This window comes from Candoia aspera, chromosome 16 (genome assembly GCF_035149785.1).
Source record: "Candoia aspera isolate rCanAsp1 chromosome 16, rCanAsp1.hap2, whole genome shotgun sequence".
NCBI lineage: Eukaryota > Metazoa > Chordata > Lepidosauria > Squamata > Boidae > Candoia > Candoia aspera.
Window position 1 is genome coordinate 4,400,744 of NC_086168.1, and position 21,669 is coordinate 4,422,412.

The 21,669-nt window shown below is 44.5% G+C and overlaps 1 protein-coding gene across 1 annotated transcript in view; it reads left to right on the forward strand.

The window, feature by feature from the left end:
* LAMC3 (laminin subunit gamma 3) overlaps positions 1-21,669 on the forward strand; it is a 57,057-nt gene that overhangs the window by 17,846 nt on the left and 17,542 nt on the right. The window contains exons 4-13 of the mRNA XM_063316443.1: positions 578-744; positions 1,359-1,547; positions 3,133-3,250; positions 5,750-5,848; positions 8,793-8,929; positions 11,419-11,535; positions 13,182-13,383; positions 14,460-14,572; positions 15,147-15,365; positions 21,002-21,190. Of these exons, the coding sequence (XP_063172513.1) occupies positions 578-744; positions 1,359-1,547; positions 3,133-3,250; positions 5,750-5,848; positions 8,793-8,929; positions 11,419-11,535; positions 13,182-13,383; positions 14,460-14,572; positions 15,147-15,365; positions 21,002-21,190 (1,550 nt within the window). The remainder of the gene's footprint in view (positions 1-577; positions 745-1,358; positions 1,548-3,132; positions 3,251-5,749; positions 5,849-8,792; positions 8,930-11,418; positions 11,536-13,181; positions 13,384-14,459; positions 14,573-15,146; positions 15,366-21,001; positions 21,191-21,669) is intronic.

Genomic DNA, 21,669 nt, shown 5'->3' on the forward strand with positions numbered 1-21,669 from the left:
GCTTCCGACTCTTTATGACTTCATGGACCAGCCCACGCCAGAGCTTCCTGTCGGTCGTCAACACCCCCAGCTCCCCCAGGGACGAGTCCGTCACCTCTAGAATATCGTCCATCCACCTTGCCCTTGGTCGGCCCCTCTTCCTCTTGCCCTCCACTCTCCCCAGCATCAGCACCTTCTCCAGTAGAATAGTAGAGTAGAGTAGAGTAGGTTGGAGAAATGTTGGAGCAGAATTCTAGAGTAGGTCAGAATAGGAATAGCTTGGTGTAGGTTGGAATAAGAGTAGGTTGGAGTAGTGTTAGAGAAGGAATAAGTTGGAGTAGAGTTGGAGTAGGAATGTTGGAGTAGGAGTTCAAGTAGGTTGGAGTAGGGTTTGAGTTGGTAGGTTGGAGTAATGTTGGAGGAGGATGGGAAGAGCCAATCCATGGGTGGGGTCCAGCCGTTATAACCATAACGTCCTTCCCCAAAGCTGTTTGCAAGAGAGGTGGATCTCCCCCGTAGCAACTGCCCAACAGAAGGCAACTCATCCTGTTCGGGGCAGCCCCAAATCTAACAGAGCTGAATCTTGCGTCTCTGCCAGGTGCAAGTGCAATGGCCATGCCAGCGAATGCATCCCAGACGAAGATGACCAGCTGGTTTGCCTCTGCCAACACAACACCACCGGCGTGGACTGTGATTCGTGCCAGCCGTTCTATCAGGACCGCCCCTGGGCCCGGGGCACCGCCGAGTCAGCCAACGAATGCCTTCGTAAGTCCCCCTGGCAGTTTGGTCAGGTCCGTTTCATGTTTACGAGTAGCCCATTTATTTATTTATTTATTATCCCACCTTCATTATTTTTATAAATAACTCAAGGCGGCGAACGTGCCTAATACTCCTTCCTCCTCCTATTTTCCCCACAACAACCACCCTGTGAGGTGAGTTGGGCTGAGAGAGAGAGGGACTGGCCCAAGGTCACCCAGCCGGCTCTCATGCCTAAGGCAGGACTAGAACTCACATCTCCTGGTTTCTAGCTCAGCACCTTAATCACTAGACCAAACTGGCTCTGTTCCCACTGAGTTGCATCAACTGACGCGCAAAACTTAGCAACATTGTGTGTTGGATCGCAACAGGGTTGGGCCGATGAGGTTCTGCGGGCTGTCCGAACTCAGCCAGAAGATCCACCAAGGCATCATCATTTCACTTCCTAACATTGGTCATTATTTTTAAGTCAGGACACCTGGTATTTTCCAGTAGGATATCTGCAAATAAAAGAAACGGGATAGGTCCCTGCCCTCAAGGGGCTTACATTCTGGAGTAAGACCAGGAGGCTTAGCTTCAGGAAACTGAAACCTATCAATGATGCTGTTTTTCTCTCTATCCAGCATGCAACTGTAGCGGGAGATCGGAGGAATGCTATTACGATTGGGAACTGTACCGGCAAACCGGACACGGCGGCCGCTGTGTGAATTGCCGGGATAACACTGCCGGACCACACTGTGGACACTGCCGGCCAAATTTTTATCGTTGGGACGTCCAGATGGCCTGTCAGCCCTGCAACTGCAACCAAGCAGGTAGGTTGCTCAGGGTGGGAGGTGGGGCAACCCTTTAGAACAGCCAAGGGTAGCAGCAGCATCTTTAATCTTCCGTAAGAATTCCGCTCCATAGGAAGGGAAGACAAATTATTTTCATTTGCCTTTCATAGAATCCTAGGGTTGGGAGGACCTTGGTGGTCTTCTAATCCTGAGCAGGAATCCTCAGATCATCCCAGGCAAATGCTCTCCAAACATTGCTTGAAACCCTCCAGTGATGCAGCCTCTGTGACTTCAGGAGGCAGACTAGTTCTTTGCTCTAATGCTTCATAGTCTTCACATCAGGATATCCTTCCTTGTTTTGAGTTTGGACCTCCCTCTGTAAAGCTTCCCCCTCTTGGTTCTTGTCCTACTCTTGAAGACTTTGGAGGTCTTCTAGTCCAACTCTCTGCCCAGGGGAGGAATCCTCAGACCATCTCAGACAAATGACTGTCAAACCTTTTCTTGAATCCCTCCCGTGATGGAGCCCTCACAATTCCAGGAGGTAGGTTGGTCCACTGCTTCACAGCTCTCAAGGAAAGGAGATTCCCTCTTTTTCAAGTTTGGTTTCCCTCTGTACATGTAATGGTATGTGGGAAAGACCTTGGGAGACTGGGCCAAGAGACACTGCCTAGGGAACAGTCTAAGAAGAGACAGCATGGCCCACAGCTGCATAGTGGGTAGGGCAAGAAGCTCAGAAGGGACCCTCCCTAGTTTCTTGAGCTGTAAAGGAGACTGGAAGGAGTGGGGAGAATTGTACTTTCAGACTTGCAAGATTCTGTTAATGTAGCCTTACAATAAAGTAGAATTAGCTCATCTGGTCATGTTTCCTGTCTGGTCTGCCTGGGAAGGTTGACATCAATCTTGCAAATCTGAAAGTACAATTCTCCCCCCTTCTCCTTTACAGCCCAAAAAACTAGGAGGTCCCTTTTGAGCCTCTTTTTCCACCCATTATGCAGCTGCAGGCTATGCCGTCTCTTATCTGACCATTCCCTTGGCAGCATCTCTTCACCCCGTTTCTCAAGGTCTATTCTCACATACCATTATAGTACAGTTTCTTCCCCCTGGTTGTTGTCCTACCTTCCAGAGCTATGTGGAATAAATCCACACGCTCTTCCCTGGGACAGCCCTTCAAGTATTGAAATCATGTCTGTCCTGCTCTTCCTAACATAGCCAGTTCCTCTATCCATTCTCCATAGGATTTAGCTTCCAAGACCCTCACCGTCTTTGTCGCTCTCCTCTGCTCCTTTTCCAATCCCTCAACATCTTTCCATTTGGATTCAAATGGCCATGATTCCATGATTCCCACCTGGTGTACCCCAAAGCAGTGCTGCAGTCATTTTTCAAAAACTGTCAGGCTATTCCACAATCCCACTGTATTATGTTTTAAGGTAAAGCTACTTTCCACCATGGGAAGACTGCTTTTAAAAACAGATATGCAGATAGAAAAAGACAATAAATTCCTTTGACTTTCTTCTCCTCGTCCCCCTTGGCTTTCTTGGATGCGGATGGCGGTTTAATCAAGACTGGATGAACATGGAAGCCTAGAGGTTGGGTCAATTTCTTGTGATGGCTTCTGTCTTCCTAGGTTCTTTGAATCCCCAGTGTGATGATGCAGGGAGGTGTAAGTGCAAAGCAACAGTGACTGGCTGGAAGTGTGAGCAATGCCAAGAAGGGTTCCATTCCCTGAGTGAAGGGGGATGCAGGTAAGAGACAGAAAACGAGGGATGGAAAGATCACCTACTAATTTGTGTAATGTACTGCAGGTCCCCGGTTTAAGAACAAGATCCGTTCCTAAGTCTGCCCTTAAGTCAAATTTGTATGTAAGTTGGGACAGTTATTTAGCATCAGTTAGTCAAACGTCTGTCTTAGTACATAGAAGGGTTTCTCAACCAGGGTTCCATGAGAGGTCCCAAGGGGTTCCCTGGGAGATCACATTATTTAAAAAATTATTTCAAATTGGGGCAACTTCACATTAAAGAGGTAAGTTTCCTTCTTTATTTTCAGTTTAAGAACACTGTGAATGCATACATACAGGCCTACCCATGAAACGACCATCATAATTTTGTAACCTCTGGCCTATCTTTGACCCTGAATGTGCAGGAGTTCCCCAAGACCTGAAAAATATTTCAAGGGTTCCTCCAGGGTCAGAAGGTTGAGAAAGGCTGGTATATATTATATATTTTACCTGTCTATGCACCTACTAGGGACGCGGTGGCACTGCGGGTTAAACCGCTGAGCTGCTAAGCCTGCCGATCGGAAGGTCGGCGGTTCGAATCCCCGTGACGGGATGAGCTCCCGTTGCTAGTCCCAGCTCCTGCCAACCTAGCAGTTCGAAAACATGCGAATGTGAGTAGATTAATAGGTACCACTTCGGCGGGCAGGTAACGGCGTTCCGTTTAGTCATGCCGGCCACATGACCACGAAGGAAGTGTCTACGGACAAACGCCGGCTCTTCAGCTTTGAAACGGAGATGAGCACCGCCCCCTAGAGTCAGACATGACTGGACTTAATGTCAAGGGAAACCTTTACCTTTACCTTATGCACCTACTACACTTAAGAAACACTTCCAAATAAATATCTTAAACATAATAACATACAAAGGAGTATTGTGTATGTAACCTGAAACATTGTACTTAACTTGAATTTTTAACATAATGATCTTTATGGCAGTCTGTTCTTAACTACGAGTCATCCATAAACAGGGATGTTCTTAAACCGGGGACCTGCTGTATAGCTGCCAACATAAACTGGAATGCACATTTCCTTTGCAATCTTGCCTTCTCAGATTTTGTGATGCAAAATGGGGTGGGGTGAGGCTGACAGATGCATACAAAATAAACACATTAAAGGTTATACATGATTACAGCAGCAAGACTTTTATATACACAGAGATGGAAAGATCCACAAATACCTTCAGTGGAGGACTGGATTATTAAACTTGATGGAGCTGGCCCAAATGGCCAAGTGAACAGCGCTGATAAGAGAAAATACTGTTTCTGGATTTCTTTCTACTTGGCAAGCACTTTTAGACCACTTGCTTGGGTCAGAAAAAAAATGAAGTTTTGATTTTAGGTTTTAATGATTAAACGGTTTGATTTGATAGAAATAATGTTATTCAGGTTCAACTAATTGTAAGAGATTTTATTTGTAAACGTATTCATATCTGTGCTAGAGAAGGTCAGAAGTCACCTTCTGTTTCTACTTCCTCTCTGTTTTGCACTTTTATCGTTTTTTTCTTTTTCCTTTAGTCCTGTACTCTAGCTTTTCTATATTCTATATTTTGTATTTTAACTATAAGGTAAAGGTAAAGGCTTCCCTTGACATTAAGTCCAGTCGTGTCCGACTCTAGGGGGCGGTGCTCATCTCCGTTTCAAAGCCGAAGAGCCGGCGTTTGTCCAAAGACACTTCCTCCATGGTCATGTGGCCGGCATGACTAAACAGAACGCCGTTACCCGCCCGCCGAAGCAGTACCTATTAATCTACTCCCATTTGCATGTTTTCGAACTGCTAGGTTGGCAGGAGCTGGGACTAGCAACGGGAGCTCACCCCGTCACGCGGATTCAAACCGCCGACCTTCCAATCGGCAAGCTCAGCAGCTCAGCGGTTTAATCTGCAGCGCCACCACGTCCCTATTTTAACTATACCATGAACAATAATGAAGTTCTTTATAAAAAAAAATAATAAACACATGAAAGGAAAATTGCTCCACTCAACTGGGAAGAGGTAACCTGGTCTACAGTCCACCTTCTAATGGGAAATGGTTTGGGCACAAGGTGGCTGTTGAGCACCATGGAGACAGAAAGAGATTGAGAAGTCATTACAGATATAAGAGGACCTTAAGGAGGATAGGATTAAAAAGAGGCCAGGTGATTCTTCCTGCCTCACTGGTGTATAAGAAGGAGGGTAGGAAGTAGACCAATCAGACCTGCAAGGTTCAATTACTATAATTAACTCAATAAAGCTTGGTTCTTCTCATGGGATCAGTTTCCTGGTGTGGACCACCTCCAAGGGCTAACAGTGGCCCAACTGGGAAACATGTACCCACTTTTGTGTTTTCGCGGATGACTCTTGTAACCAGCCTCACCCCCAGTTCCAAGCATACCAATGTTGGGTGGCAGGGGAAATAGCCAGCTGATTTCAAAAACTGGAAAATGGAGAGAAAGCAAAGTCAAAATTCAGTTCTCTCTGGCTTTGTTTTGCAGGCCTTGTGCTTGTGACTCCGCTGGAAGTTTGGGGACGTGTGACCCGAATTCAGGGCATTGCAGGTGCAAGAAGAAAGTGGAAGGCTACCTGTGCAACAGGTGAAATGCCTGTAAACTGAAATCTCTTCTTCCTTTTCATCTACAGGTAGTCCTCACTTAACAACCATTTGTTTAGTGATAGTTCAGACTTATGACGATGCTGGAAAACTGACTTACGGCCGGTTCTCACACTTACAACGATCACAGCGTCCCCACGGTCATGTGATCGTGATTTGGGAGCTTGCATTTATTACCATCGCAGCATCCCGTGGTCACATGATCACCATTTTCAACCTTCCTGGGCGGCTTCTGGCAAGCAAAATCAATGGGGAACCGCACGATTCGCTTAACAACCACGTGGTTCGCTTAATGCCTGCGGTGATTTGCTTAACGACTGCTGCAAAAAAGGTCATAAAATTGGGCGATTCACTTAATGACCACTTAGCAACCAAAATTCCAGGCCAAATTGTGGTTGTTAAGCAAGGACTACCTGTACATCTCTTTTCCCCTTCATGGGTATCTTGTCAGAATCTGTTATTTTCCTCGTGTGGTTTCTATTGTTGCTCTTGATGACAGTGGTTTTTAAATTTTTAAATAAATAGAGGGAGAGGCGACCCTCTTTGAAGGCCCCAAAACATCCCCCATTGCATTGCCAAATTTTGGTGGGAAAAGTTTGAATTTGGGCAGTGCATTTTAGGAGTTAAAAATACCAGTGAAAGAACAGGAATGGGTCTGCTGAACCTCTGAGGGATGAAATGTATTTCTTCCTATGTAAGATTTCCCCCCATATTTTTTTTAAAGGTGAAATTTTTCACCACAGGACCAGATGTTCTCCTGGTTGTAAGGGTAAATCACTCCATAGCCAAAAACAGAGGGTACCTCATTGCATTGAACAAATACACACACACACCAAGTCCTGAGTTAATAGTCCAGATTGGAACAAAAGCCAGGACCTGACACTTGGGAGGGTTGGAACGAACTGGCCTCAAACAATTATCCGTCCATCTCTTTTTAGAACAACGAGGTCTAATTCTTTGGAGCTGTCCAAGGTCCTGAAACATAGCACTATTTCACCAGCCTAAACCATCTTCTAATCTTTCTTGACCCTCTTCGATCTGCAGAGGTTCTCGTTGAAATTTTAGGACCTGGATTTTCCCCATGAACAGCTCCCCGCTCTGCCCCAGTGTAGAGGCCGATAAGAAGGAGTAAAAGAGGGTTAGAGAGTGAGCATGGCTGCTCTCTACTCGCAGTAAAGGTTGTGTGTCAGGAGAACAATTACACAGGACTATAGATTTGTGAGATCCTTCTAAGGAGTGATGGGGTCTCAGTGCAGAGAACAGAAAAGAGGAAGCAAGCTGTGGATAGCCATCATGGAGTTCCATCAGAGAGGCCCTCAATGGAGGGGGTCAAAATAGAAGAAATAGAGAATTGGATTACAGGTAGTCCTTGCTTAACGACCACAATTGGGACCAGAATTTCAGTTACTAAGCATAGTGGTCATTAAGTGAATCCAACCTGATCTTACGACCTTTTTTGTGGCATCAGTTAGCGACTCACCATGGGCGTTAAGCAAACCACATGGTTTTTAAGCGAATCACACAGTTCCCCATTGATTTTGCTTGCCAGAAGCTGGCCAGGAAGGTCAAAAATGGCACTCATGTGACCATAGGATGCTGTGACCAGAAATGTGAACTAGTTGCCAAGCACCCAAATTGTGATCACATGATTGTGGGGACACCACGACGGTCATAAGTGTGAGGATCAGTCATAAGTCAATTTTTCAGCACTGTCATAAATCCGAACCATCACTAAATGAATGGTTGTTAAGTGAGGACTACCTGGAAACATCTAAGAGAACAATTTGACAGTATTCACCATTTAATAGTTGAACTAACTGTTTGGCAGCCAGGTTACTTCTGGAACATCATGAACTATTTAATGTTCCACAAAGTTCCTCTTTGAAAACTGCCATATCACCCCCAGAATGGCTGGAACATCTGGCCAAGGAAAAAATAAAAACTTCTGGGCTTCTTGGGACATTTCATCCCAAGAACAGAACATTGTTTTTCCACTTTATCTTTATGGACAAGTAGGCTCACTTCTCAACAAGCAAAGTTTCATCCACCCATCTTGTTTATTTTGACAAAAAAAATGCCTCTGGAGCTATTCTGATTCTGGAAGCTGAAGCTCTGCTTTAGCAGTAGACTATTTCCCTGTTTGATTTTTTATTTAAAAGAATCTAAATAAAATGCCATTGGCAGAGAAACCCGAGTAAATAAATCATAATAAATAAAATAAAATAAAATCAGGTGTGGGGGGGAGCATCTGGCAAATCTCAAAAGAGGAACCCCCAAGAACAACTGAGGATCCAGAATTTAAAGATTGCCCACTTATTTTTTTGTTGCTCCTTGTAACAGTTTTTTTTTTCCAGATGGGTGTAATGACGTGTGGGAAAGACCTAGGGAGACGGGGCAAAGAGATGCTGCCAAGGGAATGGTCAGATAAGAGGCAGCTGAGCCTGCAGCTGGATAGTGGGTGGGGCAAGAGGCTCAGGAGGGACCCTCCCTGGTTTCTCGGGCTGTAAAGGAGACTGGCAGGGAGGGGGCGAGAATTGTATTTTCAGACTTGCAAGACTGATGTTCGGTCTCGTGGGGTAAACCAGATAGAAATCACAGCCGGATGTAATTCTACTTTATTGTAAAGCTATGTTGACAGACTCCTGCAAGTCTGAAAGTACATTTCTCCCCCCACCTCCTTTACATCCCAGGAAACCAGGGAGGGTCCCTTCTGAGCCTCTTGCCCCACCCACTATCCAGCTGCAGGCTCAGCTGCCTCTTATCTGACCATTCCTTTGGCAGCATCTCTTCACCCCATCTCCCAAGGTCATTCCGACATACCATTACAATCAGTAGGGACCTTTCAGTTCAAAGAAGGGATTGTCCTGCCTTCCATAAAAGTGGTTCTCATCCTTGAGGGAGCCTCATCCGTGGTTGTGTTCACCCAGGTGTCAGCCTGGAAGTTTTAACCTACAACCTCACAACCCAGAGGGATGTACAAGCTGTTTCTGTTATGGACATTCAACTGTGTGCACAACGGCGCCAGGGTATGAGGCCCATGACATTGTCTCTGACTTCAGACAAGGTAACTGGGAAAGACGTCCTCATTCCTCAAGAGAATTGGATCTGAAGATTCTATTGCAACCCCTTCAGATTGTGTCTCCTAACTGGAGCTTTGTTTCCTACCCAAATTTTTGGTTCCTTGCCTGCTTTGTTTCTTAATCCCAGGCTTCCCCAGAGTGGTTGGGGATTCTGGGAGTTGGAGTCCCCCCCCATGTAGGCAAGGTTGTTCTCTTTGCAGAGCAGCCCAGACAAGGCTCAGGTGCCACGTAGCTGGGCAAGACCAAGGAAATGAGAAAGACACAGATTTCAGGGAAGTATCTGTTAGCCTTCCCAGGTAGGCCAGACAGGAAACACGACCAGATGAGCTAATTCTACTTTATTGTAAAGCTACATTAACAGAATCTTGCAAGTCTGAAAGTACAAATCTCCCTCCGCATCTCCTTTACCACCCAAGAAATTAGGGAGGGTCCCTTCTTAGCCTCTTTCTCCACCCATTATGCAGCTGCAGGCTATGCCCTCTCTTATCTGACTGTTCCCTAGGCAGCATCTCTTTGCCACATACCATTACAAAATCTGATGCTCATCCGGGGTGAAAACAGAATGTGTGACAGTGTCAGCCCTTCGAGGTAGGCCAGGTGAAAAAACAGCTACAGCAGGGTTTCCAGAACACTCTTAATTATGGTAGGGTAGAATAACAGAATCTTGAAAGCCTGTCCAAGTTTTTCCCTGTTGCATCTTATAAAGGCTTTCAGAGTTTTTCTCTACTCCGTCTTATACCAAACAAAATCAAGGCAAAGTTGTTTTGAGTTCCTTTCTCACCCTTCCCTCTGTCTCTGGGCTGAGTACTCTGCAAAACTCCTTAACGGCTTGCTCATGCCTTCCCAAAAGTCAGCTCTACAATCCTTTACAGATAGGAAGTTTCCAGTGTCATTTACAGGAAATTAATTAAGGCAGAGTCTTTCTGAATGCCTTGAAACTCTTCTTCCCATCTGAGCTAAGCTGCTGTTTATGAGACAAGCTGCCAACAGGCCCACCTTCTGATTTTGGATTGTTAGCCTTTTCTCTTCCACCCTTCTCTGGCTCTCACAATCTCTCAGAGCAAAGGAAACGGGAGCTGTTGAATCTCCCCAGTGGAATTTACTCAGCACTCAGTGGCTTGCAACTAAGATCCAATGCCCTGTTTGTCCAACAGAAAATGAGGGCGTGAATCCAGCTGGGGACAGAAAGTAAATACAAGGGCTTAGAAAATCTTTCTGGTCTTGACATCTTCCTCCTGTACTTCTTCAGCCCTTGTGCTGTGCTGGTGTAATGGGAAGAAGGAAGAACCCTGAGGAACAGGAGGAAGAGACACAACCAAGACAACAGTCAGATAAGAGAAAACTGAGTCTGGACTAGAATGGTAATCCGAGGAAGCGTCTCAGACAAGCCCCTCCCTAGTTCTCATGAAGGTGAAGGGAGGGAGGGGGAAGCACATTCAGACTTGCAAGATTGTCTTACTGTAACCTTATAATAAAAGTAGTATTAGCGTGCATTACTTTGTTTTCCTAGTCTGGTCTACTTTGAAAGGCTGACTCTACTTACAGTATCTATCTCTATCTATCATCTATTATCTATTATCTATTATCTATCTGTCTGTCTGTCTTGGGCAGAAGGAATAATCCTAAGGAACAGGAGGAATAGCTGCTACCAAGGTAACAATCAGATAAAAGAAATCCAAGTCTGGGCCAGAACTGTAACCTTAGAAAGTGTCTCAGACTTGACCCTCCCCAGTTCTCACGAAGATAAAGGGAGGGAGGAGGGAAGTTCATTCAGACTTGCAAGATTCTGTTACTATAACTTTATAATAAAGCAGCATTAGCATGCGTAATTCTGGTGTCGTAGTCTGGTCTACCTTGAAGAGCTGACTGCTTCTCAGGGTGTATTCCCCATAGAGTATTTTGCAAGTGCTTGGAAGGAATTTCTGGGCATACACAGATCTATTATCTGAACTATTAAGTGTGCACTGCTGTGGAAAAGATTTGGGCAAATTACTCTTTGCAGAATCCTTAGAATATCTGGATTGTTCATGTTAAAAAAAAATTAGCTCAGTGCAAGTGGGGCCATGTAGTTTTGTCTTTAAAAACAAACATACAAACCCTGTGTGTCTGTGTCTGTGTTTCTGTGTCTGTGTGGTGTTTGAAACACCATCCTATTAAAATCTATCCTGATTGTATTTAAAATGGAATGTGAATTGCCACATTAATTTTAATGCATTCTCAGGTTTCTAGCAGAATTAACCTTTGTCTCTGCTTAGCATTTCTGCTTGGCCACTTAAGGGCAAAGTTTTTAGAGTGCCAGGATAATTGTATTTTTTAAAATAAAAGAACTCCAGTCCTTCAGTGACATGTAATTAAAGATGCAATCTCTTCTGCTGTCCATGAATAAGGATGCTGGAGATGGGTTTAGACCGGTGCATGTTGTTGTTGTTGTTATTTCTATGTTGTTGCTGTGTTTTTCCATTTTTAAATCCAGGACTTGATGGCTGGAGAGCAAAAGATCCAGATGGGCAAGAGATGTTACTGCACTGGGATAGAGAAGTCATCTCCATAGACCAAAATGAACAGGACGTTATTGGGTTTTGGGCTCCAGGTAGGCAGCCCCTCACTAACCTAGGCACAATTGGATCTGATTAATATTTGGATAGGAGACCACCAGGAAATCTTAGGGTTGTTTGCTAGACCGGAAACTCAAAATAAACTCCCAGAAAAAGATGGATTGTTGCCAAGAAGGTGCATGGGCTTGTTGATGGAGGAGTCACCACCTGAACTCAACTCAGTCGTGTTGATGATGATGGTGGTGGTGGTGGTGGTGGTTTTCTTGCTTCCTGCATTAAAACACTGTTTGTCTAGCCCAGCCTTTCTCAACCTTTTGACCCTGGAGGAACCCTTGAAATATTTTTCAGGCCTCAGGGACCCCCTGCACGTTCAGGCTAGAAGTTACAGAACAATAGAGGCTAGAAGTTACAAAATCATTATATTCATTTCATGTGTAGGCCTGTGTATATGCATTAACAGTGTTCTTAAACTAAGAATAAAAGATGAAACGTACCTCTTGAGTGTGAAGTTGCCCGAAGTTGAAATAATTTTTTAAATAAATCGTGATCTCCCAGGGAGCCCCTAGTGACCTCTTGTGGAAACCTAGGGTGCCACAGAACCCTGGTTGAGGAACCCTGGTCCAGATCTACCACTCCTTGACAATCAGGAGCAGGCTCAGTAAACTGCTAAAACACATTTCAGCCTATCCCTGAATTTTGAATAGAGTTTATAGTTTATGGAGGCAAGGGGGGAAAAAACTGAGCACAGATAGTTTTTTGAAAATCATGTCTAAATTTCTTGGCCGAGAAATTGGGTGGATACGTTCTGCAGAGAATTTTTCTGTAAGGGCAAGACTGCCCCTCCCCATTAGCACTAGCACCACAACTGAAAAAGTCACACACACACACACACACACACACAAGGGGTTTCCTCCTGTGGTCTCCCTAGAAGGGTGGAAAGGCCAGAAACAAAATAAAAATTGCTCTGCCCCATGCTGTTTAAAAATATTTGACTTTTGGAGAAAATGAAATGGACAGATGCATCTCACAACTCAAATTTCTGGTGTTGCATAATTTTGCCCCCTCTGTTCTTGGCTTGGATCATAGAATCATCATAGAATATCATACAATCATCATACAATCATCATACAATCATCACAGAATCATAGAATCACAGAATCATAGAATCATAGAATCATCATAGAATCAAAATCATCATCGAATCATAGAATATCATACAATCATAGAATCACAGAATCATAGAATTATCATAGAATCATCATAGAATCATAGAATATCATACAATCATCATAGAATCACAGAATCATAGAATCACAGAATCATAGAATCACAGAATCACAGAATCATCACAGAATCACAGAATCACAGAATCATAGAATTATCATAGAATCATCATAGAATCATAGAATATCATACAATCATAGAATCACAGAATCACAGAATCATCACAGAATCATAGAATCATAGAATATCACAGAATCATCACAGAATCATAGAATCATCATAGAATCATAGAATATCATAGAATCATAATAGAAACAGAATCATAACAGAATCATAGAATCATAGAATCATCATAGAATCATCATAGAATCATCATAGAGTCATAGAGTCATAGGGTTGGAAGGGACCTTGGAGGTCCTTTGGTCCAACCTCCATTTCTTGGATCTCCATTTCTTAGCGAAGTTTCGGGGCGATCAGCGTTTTAGCTACGGCCAGCTGCTCTCGGTGGTACTTCACTTCGAAGACAACGCAACAGACGTCTCTTCTCCTTCCATCCAGCTAGTTTTGGAAGGGGACGGTGTCTTTTTATCCGCGAGACACGAGAACCCGGAAGACGGAGGGAATGAAATTCCATGCAAGGAACGGATTGTGTCCTTCAGGTATCAGCCTGTTTTTCTCAGCTTGCTTGAAGAATAGATCACGGTGTTTTTCCTTCACGGCCCTTTATTCAAGAGGATGCGACAGATGCAGCAATCCCATCAAAGCTATAAATAGCTGGTTGTAATTATTCTAGATCAACAAAAACCTAATGAAGTTGTTCATTTTTCGGGTGTTTTAAAGCTGAGGTTTGCCATGCCTAAATGGAAGATATATATATGTATGTATGTATGTATGTATGTATATTAAATGCCTCTTTAAAGCAGCCTGTAAAATCACCAGTAAAACCATCACTATATTCAGAGTTAAGGGCTGAAAGAAACAGCAGCAAAGGAAGAGGAGATGGGGAGGGAAAAGGAAAAAAAAAATAGAACCAGATGATGCCCCAGCTCTTAGGAAGGGAATAATTCTGGTAGAAATAAGGCTATAATTGGATGATATCACAGGAGAAGTAATAAACCACTGGGTCTTGGGAACATCTACCCAAGAGTTCTTGGTCAACTCAAGCACAAATTGCTGATGACCTAGTTCTAGAAGGTGGTTGGATGACTTGGATGGATGCTTGGAGAACAGCTCTATCAAGGCCTTTTTGTCTTGAAGACTCCATGTTGCCTTGTGGCCAAGTTTGGAGTGAGAAGAAGACTCCATCTGCCGCTTGTGAGCTCCCCAGAGGCACCTAGTCAACCCCCCTGAGCAACAAAATGCTGGACTACGAAGGCCTTAACTTAACAGACCTGTAAACGTGTAATACGCCACAGGCAGGTCTCCATCTAAGCAGCCCACTGGATTTTTAAAAAAAGTAATAACCAAGCTGAGCTCCACAATATCCTTTGATGCTGTTCAATTAACTCTCACTGCTGCTGGCAAACAGCAGGAAGATTTGATCGATGGTACGTCCCTTTCTCTGTAGAAAGCTATGAATATCCAGAGAACAGTGAGGGGCTGAGTTCTTGAAAAGACATAAAGGGGAATTAAGGGTTTTTTTAAAAACTAGATTGAGCGAAGACCTGTTAATCCTTCAGGTGGCTTTTCTGCAAGCGGCTGTGTCTGATTCCAGAGCTGAAATGATTTGTTATAGGCTCCATGAAGCGGAAGAAGCTATGAGCTTGGTTTTGTCCCCGTTCCAGTTTCAGCAGATGCTGGCCAATCTGACGATGCTTCAGATCCAAGTCAGAAGTAAACCCAGATCGGGTAAGCTGGGCGACAGATGAAACAGGGTCCTGAATTGTTTCAGGGAGAAAAGAGAACTTGGTCTTTCTAGGTCAAAATGGAAGGATGCACATTTGCAGAGTTCAGCTAAATGTTTGGAGGAGCTTTAGATCACGGTTTCTCAACCTCTGCAACTTTAGGATGTGTGGACTTCAACTCCCAGAATTCCCCAGCCAGCATTAGCAGTCCACAGTCATTTGCAGAACTCCCAACTCTGGGAGCTGAAGTCCACAAAAAATCTACAGTAAATAGATGTTTGGAGGCATGGTACAGTATTTAGGGCAAGACTGAATCAGAATCTAGATTCTGATACATAGAATCTGTACCAGCATTGAAAGAAGTCAACACCGAAATGCATTTATTTATTATAGCATTTCTCTCTCTGTTTTCTCCTGGAGATTTAAGACACTTAATGTAGGAGGGAGCCTGCTCTCTCATTTTATCCCCACAAAAATGACCCTGTGAGGTAGGCTGGAAGGGGCTTTCTTTCATTCCTTGACTATCCTTGGATTGAAGAAAGCCGAATTTTTATTCTCACGGTCTCTTCTTTCTACAGGCAGGATTGCTCTAAAGGAAGTTCAACTCGCGTCCGCTCATCCCGGTGACTCCCAACGGGCTTCGTGGGTTGAAGAATGCATCTGCCCCCAAGGGTACCAAGGCCGATTTTGTGAACTTTGCACACCAGGTTACAAACGGGAGATCGCCGGGGGGGGACGGTTGGCAAGTTGCGTGCCTTGTGCCTGCAACCAGCATGGCAGCTGTGATCCCAACACAGGTAAGCTGAATGGCTTGTCCTGTCCTTTCTCTATTTTGTTTACTCGTTTAGAAACTGACATGGCCTCCTGTCTTATACAAGATCATCCTAGGCGACTCACAGTAATATTAAATAAAAACAAAATAAATACAACCGACCAACCCACCCATCTGAAGCTTGGTGCCGCAACAGCACATGCTCTTATATCTGCACGGTGTTCTTTCAAATTCTTACGTACAGGTAGTCCTCGCTTAACAACCATTCGTTTAGTGATGGTTCGGACTTATGACGGTGCTGAAAAAATTGACTTTCAACCGATCCTTACGCTTATGGCCTTCACAGCGTCCTGTGCTCACATGATCGCCATTTTCGACCTTCCCGGCTGGCTTCTGGCAAGCAAAATCAATGGGGAACCATGTGATTCACTGAACAACCACGTGGTTTGCTAAACGCCTGCAGTGATTCCCTTAACAACTGTGCAAAAAAGGTCATAAAATCGGGTTGGATTCGCTTAATGACCACTTCGCTTAGCAACTGAAATTCTGGTCCCAATTGTGGTCGTTAAGTGAGGACTACCTGTAATTGGTTCAGATTTGCTTCCCCTGCAAGGCAAATGAGTTCCCATTCTCCACGCAACAACCTTGTGAGGTAGGCTAGGCCACCCACTCCAGATTCCTGGATCCTGATTCACCCCACGCTGCTGCTCCCAACCCAGCCTTGGCCAGGAGGTGCAAGATGGTGAGAATCAATTGGGGAAGAGACAATTTGCCATTTCCTGCTAAGTGTTCATACCACCCAAAAGACACTGTTTGATAGGAAGTTTAGTTATTAGGAGCAGCTTTAGAAAGGCATGTTTTATTTCCTGCTCAGATGGAAAGGTGGACTTTCAGATCCTTTCCAGCTCTACTTAGCTCAAGCCCAGCTGAGCAATTTATTCTTTATTTCATTTAATTTAAGCAATTTGTACGGCAGCCCAACTCCCCCAACGCAAGGCACACGGGATTCAGGGAAAATGAAGCAAACAAAGCAATGTTGTAAAGGAACCCACATCGCAGCACAGGAGTGGGCAAACCAAGATCAAAAAGACATGTCCAAAAGGCTAAACCATTTTCCCAAATGGGCTCATCCAATACCCTAACGTGGCGGGGGGGGACGGGGACACAAAGCTTTGGATCAAGCTGATCCAAATGTCAGGGAAAGGGGGAGGCTGTACCAAAGAGAAGGTGCCATAACAGAAAAAGCACATCTCCTGGGTCCGAACAGATGGCCTTTTTTTCACGATGGGGACCCAAAGTGTGTTCACTCTGTCAGATCTTGTGTGACCAGCAGGCTTAATAGGTGGCTTGACAGATGATCCACCCCTGTGCTCCAGAAGGTTTTATCCCACTTGGTTATCCTGCTTTCTACATTTTTCCCCTCTGTGGAAGTAAGAATGGGAAAGAAATTCACCCCAAATTGCATTCATATCCAGACAGCTCCACCTGTTGCATTGCAGACTTTCCCAGCCCAAAGAAGTCAAAATACATGATTAATCCAACATCCATCCTCATGAGTTTGGGCAAACTCCATGAATGTTGTGAAAAACAGGCATTTCTCTCTCATTCTCTCTCCCCACCCCAAAAAGCTTATTTTAGAGATAATTGAATTTTTAAAAATGCATATCAGAGCTAGCTTTGTGGGTTCATGTTTTAAGCTGACCTTTTCCAGGCTGTTGGGAGAAAAATAATATTCAGCAGCCAACGCGGATGGCCAATCTTTTTCCTGCTTTTGCAAAAGAAGGAAGAAAGAAAACAAAAAGGTATGGGTAGTCCTCATTTAACAACCATTCATTTAGTGGTGGTTCAGACTTACGACATTGCTGAAAAAACTGACTTATGACCAGTCCTCACACTTACAACTGTTGCACCATCCATGTGGTCATGTGATCACAATTTGGGCGCTTGGCAACCGATTCACATTTATGACCATCGCAGCATCCTATGATCACATGATCACCATTTTTGACCTTCCTGGCCAGCTTCTGGCAAGCAAAATCTATGGAGAACCGTGTGATTCATTTAATGATCATGTGGTTCACTTAATGTCCCCAGTGATTCGCTTAACCACTGCAAAGAAGGTTGTAAGATTGGGTCCGATTTGCTTATGACCACTTTGCTTAGGAACCAAAAGTCCAGTCCCAACTGTGGTCATTAAGTGAGGACTACCTGTAAAATGTTTGAAAAAAAGGTTAAGGCTAGACTGGATTGAAACGGAGTTGCACATCTGGACTAACAAACAACAGACAGTAATGTAAGTCTATCCCTCCTGGCCAAGAATGCAGTTAGTCTTCCCCCAACCACGTGAACAACCCGATCAGAACCAACTTCTGATGTTCCAACTCCATAAATTGTACGAGCTGTATATTAAATTATGGAGAAAAATCTATCAACAATGACTTGATGGCACATAATCAAAAATATAATTATGAGTAGCATCATTTGTTCCTAATGATGAGGTGATGTCATCTTTCAGGAGGATGCCAGATTCAGGTCTCCAAAAACTAGCCCCCTACAGCTGAACAACTCTGCAAATGGCTTCAGGGGCTGGCCTTGTGTATTTCAAAAGAAAAAATAAATTAAAACACCTCCTTTGCTTGGCAAGGAAACAGTGTTCACAGGCAGGGAGATCTTTCTAAGAACTCTTTAACAGCTGACACCTCTCTATTGCAGACCTCAAAGGTTTTGGCACCATCTCACCCCTTTGAATAAGGGACTGTGTTTGTGTAACAGGTGAAGTTGTGTACATTGTGGTGGCAAAACATTGATGGTGGTGTCTGAGTATCTGCTGAGCCAAAATAGCAAATCACAGCTTTAGCTGGAGGCTGAGCCTAGCCGAAGACTAGTCCAACGTCTTCAGAATGCGTTGGATAACAACTCCCATCAATCTCAGCCAGCATGGCCAAGGGTAGGAGATGTAATCCAGTTTATCTGATAAACACCTGCTCGAGAAAGCCTGGAGCAGAATTTCTGGAGGCCTGACTAACTCAGGTTGAAGTTGGTCCTGGCTGAAATCAATCAAGTATAAACTATGTTTTTATTAACAGCCCATTGATTTCGGCAGGATTTAAGGTCTTCCCTCAGCTTGAATCCAACCCCTTGGTTTGGTTTTTATTCAGCATAGATCAAATTAATTCAGTGGGAAATAGCAGAGGAAAGCTGGCAAGGAAGATGGTCCCGTGCTGTGGTCAGTCTAGATGACCTTGGTGGGTCTACTCCAAGGCTTTGATTCTACAACCCCCAAATATGCTGGCTGGCCTTGCACAATGCAGTTAAGCCCTTTATTTAAAGACCTCCCAGCTACATTCACACACCACGCAAAGCTTGATTTGAGGTCAACCCCATCAGCTTCTTCCTTGCTGAATGGGAAAAGGCACATGTTTTCCACATTTGTTCCTCTACTTCCCCCCCCCCCCCAGACTGCCCTTTTTATTGCAGAATTCCAACGTGGCTGATCCTGATTGCCCAGGCTTTGATCTTCCACTGTGTCACGGATCCAACTGAGTTTCCTTCTAATTGTCTTTTTCGAGTCATTAAATCATTCCTCCCTACAGGAAAGCATCACAAAAGAGGCGTAGCATGGCTCTTAAAAACGCTACTTCCCCCCACCACCACCGCTCAGGAAAATATCCCAAACCCAGATGCTATTCATGTGTGTGAAGTATTTCCACTTATTTTCATCAATGCTTCCTCAGCCCTTTCTTACCACATCCTTTTTGCTATCAAAAGTTGTTCACTCCATTTCCAAGGTCATCTCTTTTTCTATTTTGTCGTAGACTTGAACTTTAAAAGCTTTGCCAGTAAATTAGCATGTGTGATTTCTGCATCTCTGGTGGCTTCATTTTCTTAGGCCTTCTCTGTTTTAAAGAAAAATCCCATCGGAGTAATTTCTTTGATCATGACGGGGGAGCATGTTTCATTGTGCACCATGGTTTCTAAATCATTAGAGGAATCAGGTTTGAACATGGCTTACATGGGTGTCCAAAGCCAGCCCAGGAATGCTGCTCCCTACTTTTCAAAGGGACCCTAGCTTTTGCTCGGCTTGAAATGTGCCATTTTTGTTGTTTTAATTATTATTAATCATGAAAAAATGTTCAGTTTTCAAACAGGGTAGCTATTTCAAAGTGGAATCTTGGTTTGGTTTGGTGTTGGTTTGGTTTGGTTTGGTTTTCCCTATTTAAATGGAAATGTTGTTGGCAACAGACATCAAACAAAATCATTCTCTTGGCCATTTTTTTTTGCATTGTGGGTTGTGTCAGAAACCAGGAGACTGGGAGTTCTAGTCCTGCCTCAGGCATGAAAGCCAGCTGGGTGACTTTGGGCCAGTTCCTCATTCTCAGCCCAAGTCACCTCATAGGGTTCTTGTTGTGGGGAAAATAGGAGGAAGGAGTATTTGGTATGTTCGCCGCCTTGAGTTATTTATAAAAATAATAAAGGGAGGATAGAAAATAAAATAAATAAATAAATATTGTAAGGTTATAGGAGGGACATGGTGGCGCTGCGGGTTAAACCGCTGAGCTGCCGATCGGAAGGTCGGCGGTTCGAAACCGCACGGCGGGGTGAGCTCCCGTTGCTCGTCCCAGCTCCTGCTCACCTAGCAGTTCGAAAACATGCAAATGTGAGTAGATCAATACTCACCTTCGGCGGGAAGGTAACGGCGTTCCGAGTCGTCATGCTGGCCACATGACCCGGAAGTGTCTATGACAACGCCGGCTCTAAGGCTTAGAAACGGAGATGAGCACCGCCCCCTAGAGTCGGACACAACTGGACTTTACGTCAAGGGAAACCTTTACCTTTACCTAAGGTTATAGGAACAGAATCTTGCAAGTCTGAATGTGCTTCCTGTCTCCCTCCCTTTATCTTCTTGAGAACTAGCTTGTCTGAGATGCTTCCTCGGATTACAGTTCTGGCCCGGACTCAGATTTCTTTTATCTGATTGTTGTCTTGGTAGGCTCTTCCTCCTGTTCCTCAAGGCCATTCCCTCTGCTCTCTACAGGTTGTAGAAGGTAAACCCTTGATGGAGTCCATGTGCCAATCCCCAGCAAGATGGATTTCTCTCTCTTCCTGTAATGGTATGTGGGATTGACCTTGGGAGACAGGAGGAGAGCCACAGCTTAGACAATGGTCTGATAAATGAAATTGAAGTCTGGAGGAGGAGGAGTGGCAAAAGCATCTCAGAAGGGACCCTTCCTAGTTTTCAAGTGAGTAAAAGCAAAGGAAGGGAGGGATACTTTCAGACTTGCAAGATTGATGCTAGCCCTGCAAGGTGGTCCAGACAAGAAGCATAACTGTGATTACTAGTTCTATCTTTATTGTCAGGTTACATTAACAGAATCTTGCAAGTCTGAAAGTACATCTCTCCCCCCTCACCTTTACAGTCCAAGAAACTAGGGAGGGTCCCTTCTGAGATGTTTCCCTCACCCCTCTTCCTTCTGTGGGCTCAGCTGCCTCCTATCTGACCATTGTTGTCTAATCTGCGGCTCTCCCTCCTGTCTCCCAAGGTCATTCCCACCTACCATCACAGTTCCTAAGATATTTTCTTCCTCAGAAAATCTTTCTAAGATTTTTCTTCTCTCTGCCCTTCCCTCCTCCTCCTCCTCCCCCCCCCTCCTCCTTCCACAGGCATCTGCCAATGTCTTCACAACACTGAAGGACCTGCCTGTGAACGATGCACTGCTGGATTCTATGGCAACCCTTTCGTTGGCCATCCTGATGACTGCCAACCTTGCCCTTGTCCGGGACGAGCACCTTGCACAACTATCCTGGACAGCGGGGAGGTGGTCTGCACACACTGTCCCCCGGGACAGAGAGGTGGGTGACGTCAGCAGGGCATCAAGCCCCCAGCCTAAAACTGAAAGCAATTCTTGTCCAAACACAATTCTCGCAGAGTTCTCATTAGCATGATTTATTGAGCGCAGGCAGGCAGGCAGGCAGGCAGGCAGAAAGGAAGGAAGGAAGGAAAAATATGAAAGACTGAAAGATTAAGGAGGGAGGGAGGGAGGGAAGGGAAAATATGGAAGACTGAAAGGGAAGGAAGGAAGGAAGGAAGGAAGGAAGGAAGGAAGGAAGGAAGGAAGGAAGGAAGGAAGGAAGGAAGGAAAAATATGGAAGACTGAAAGATTAAGGAGGGAGGGAGGGAGGGAAGGGAAAATATGGAAGACTGAAAGGGAAGGAAGGAAGGAAGGAAGGAAGGAAGGAAGGAAGGACAGGCTTTTAAAAAAGGAATTGGCAGCAATTTTAAAAGAGATTGCTGAGCATGGATTATCATCTTTTGTCTCCGATAAATGAGA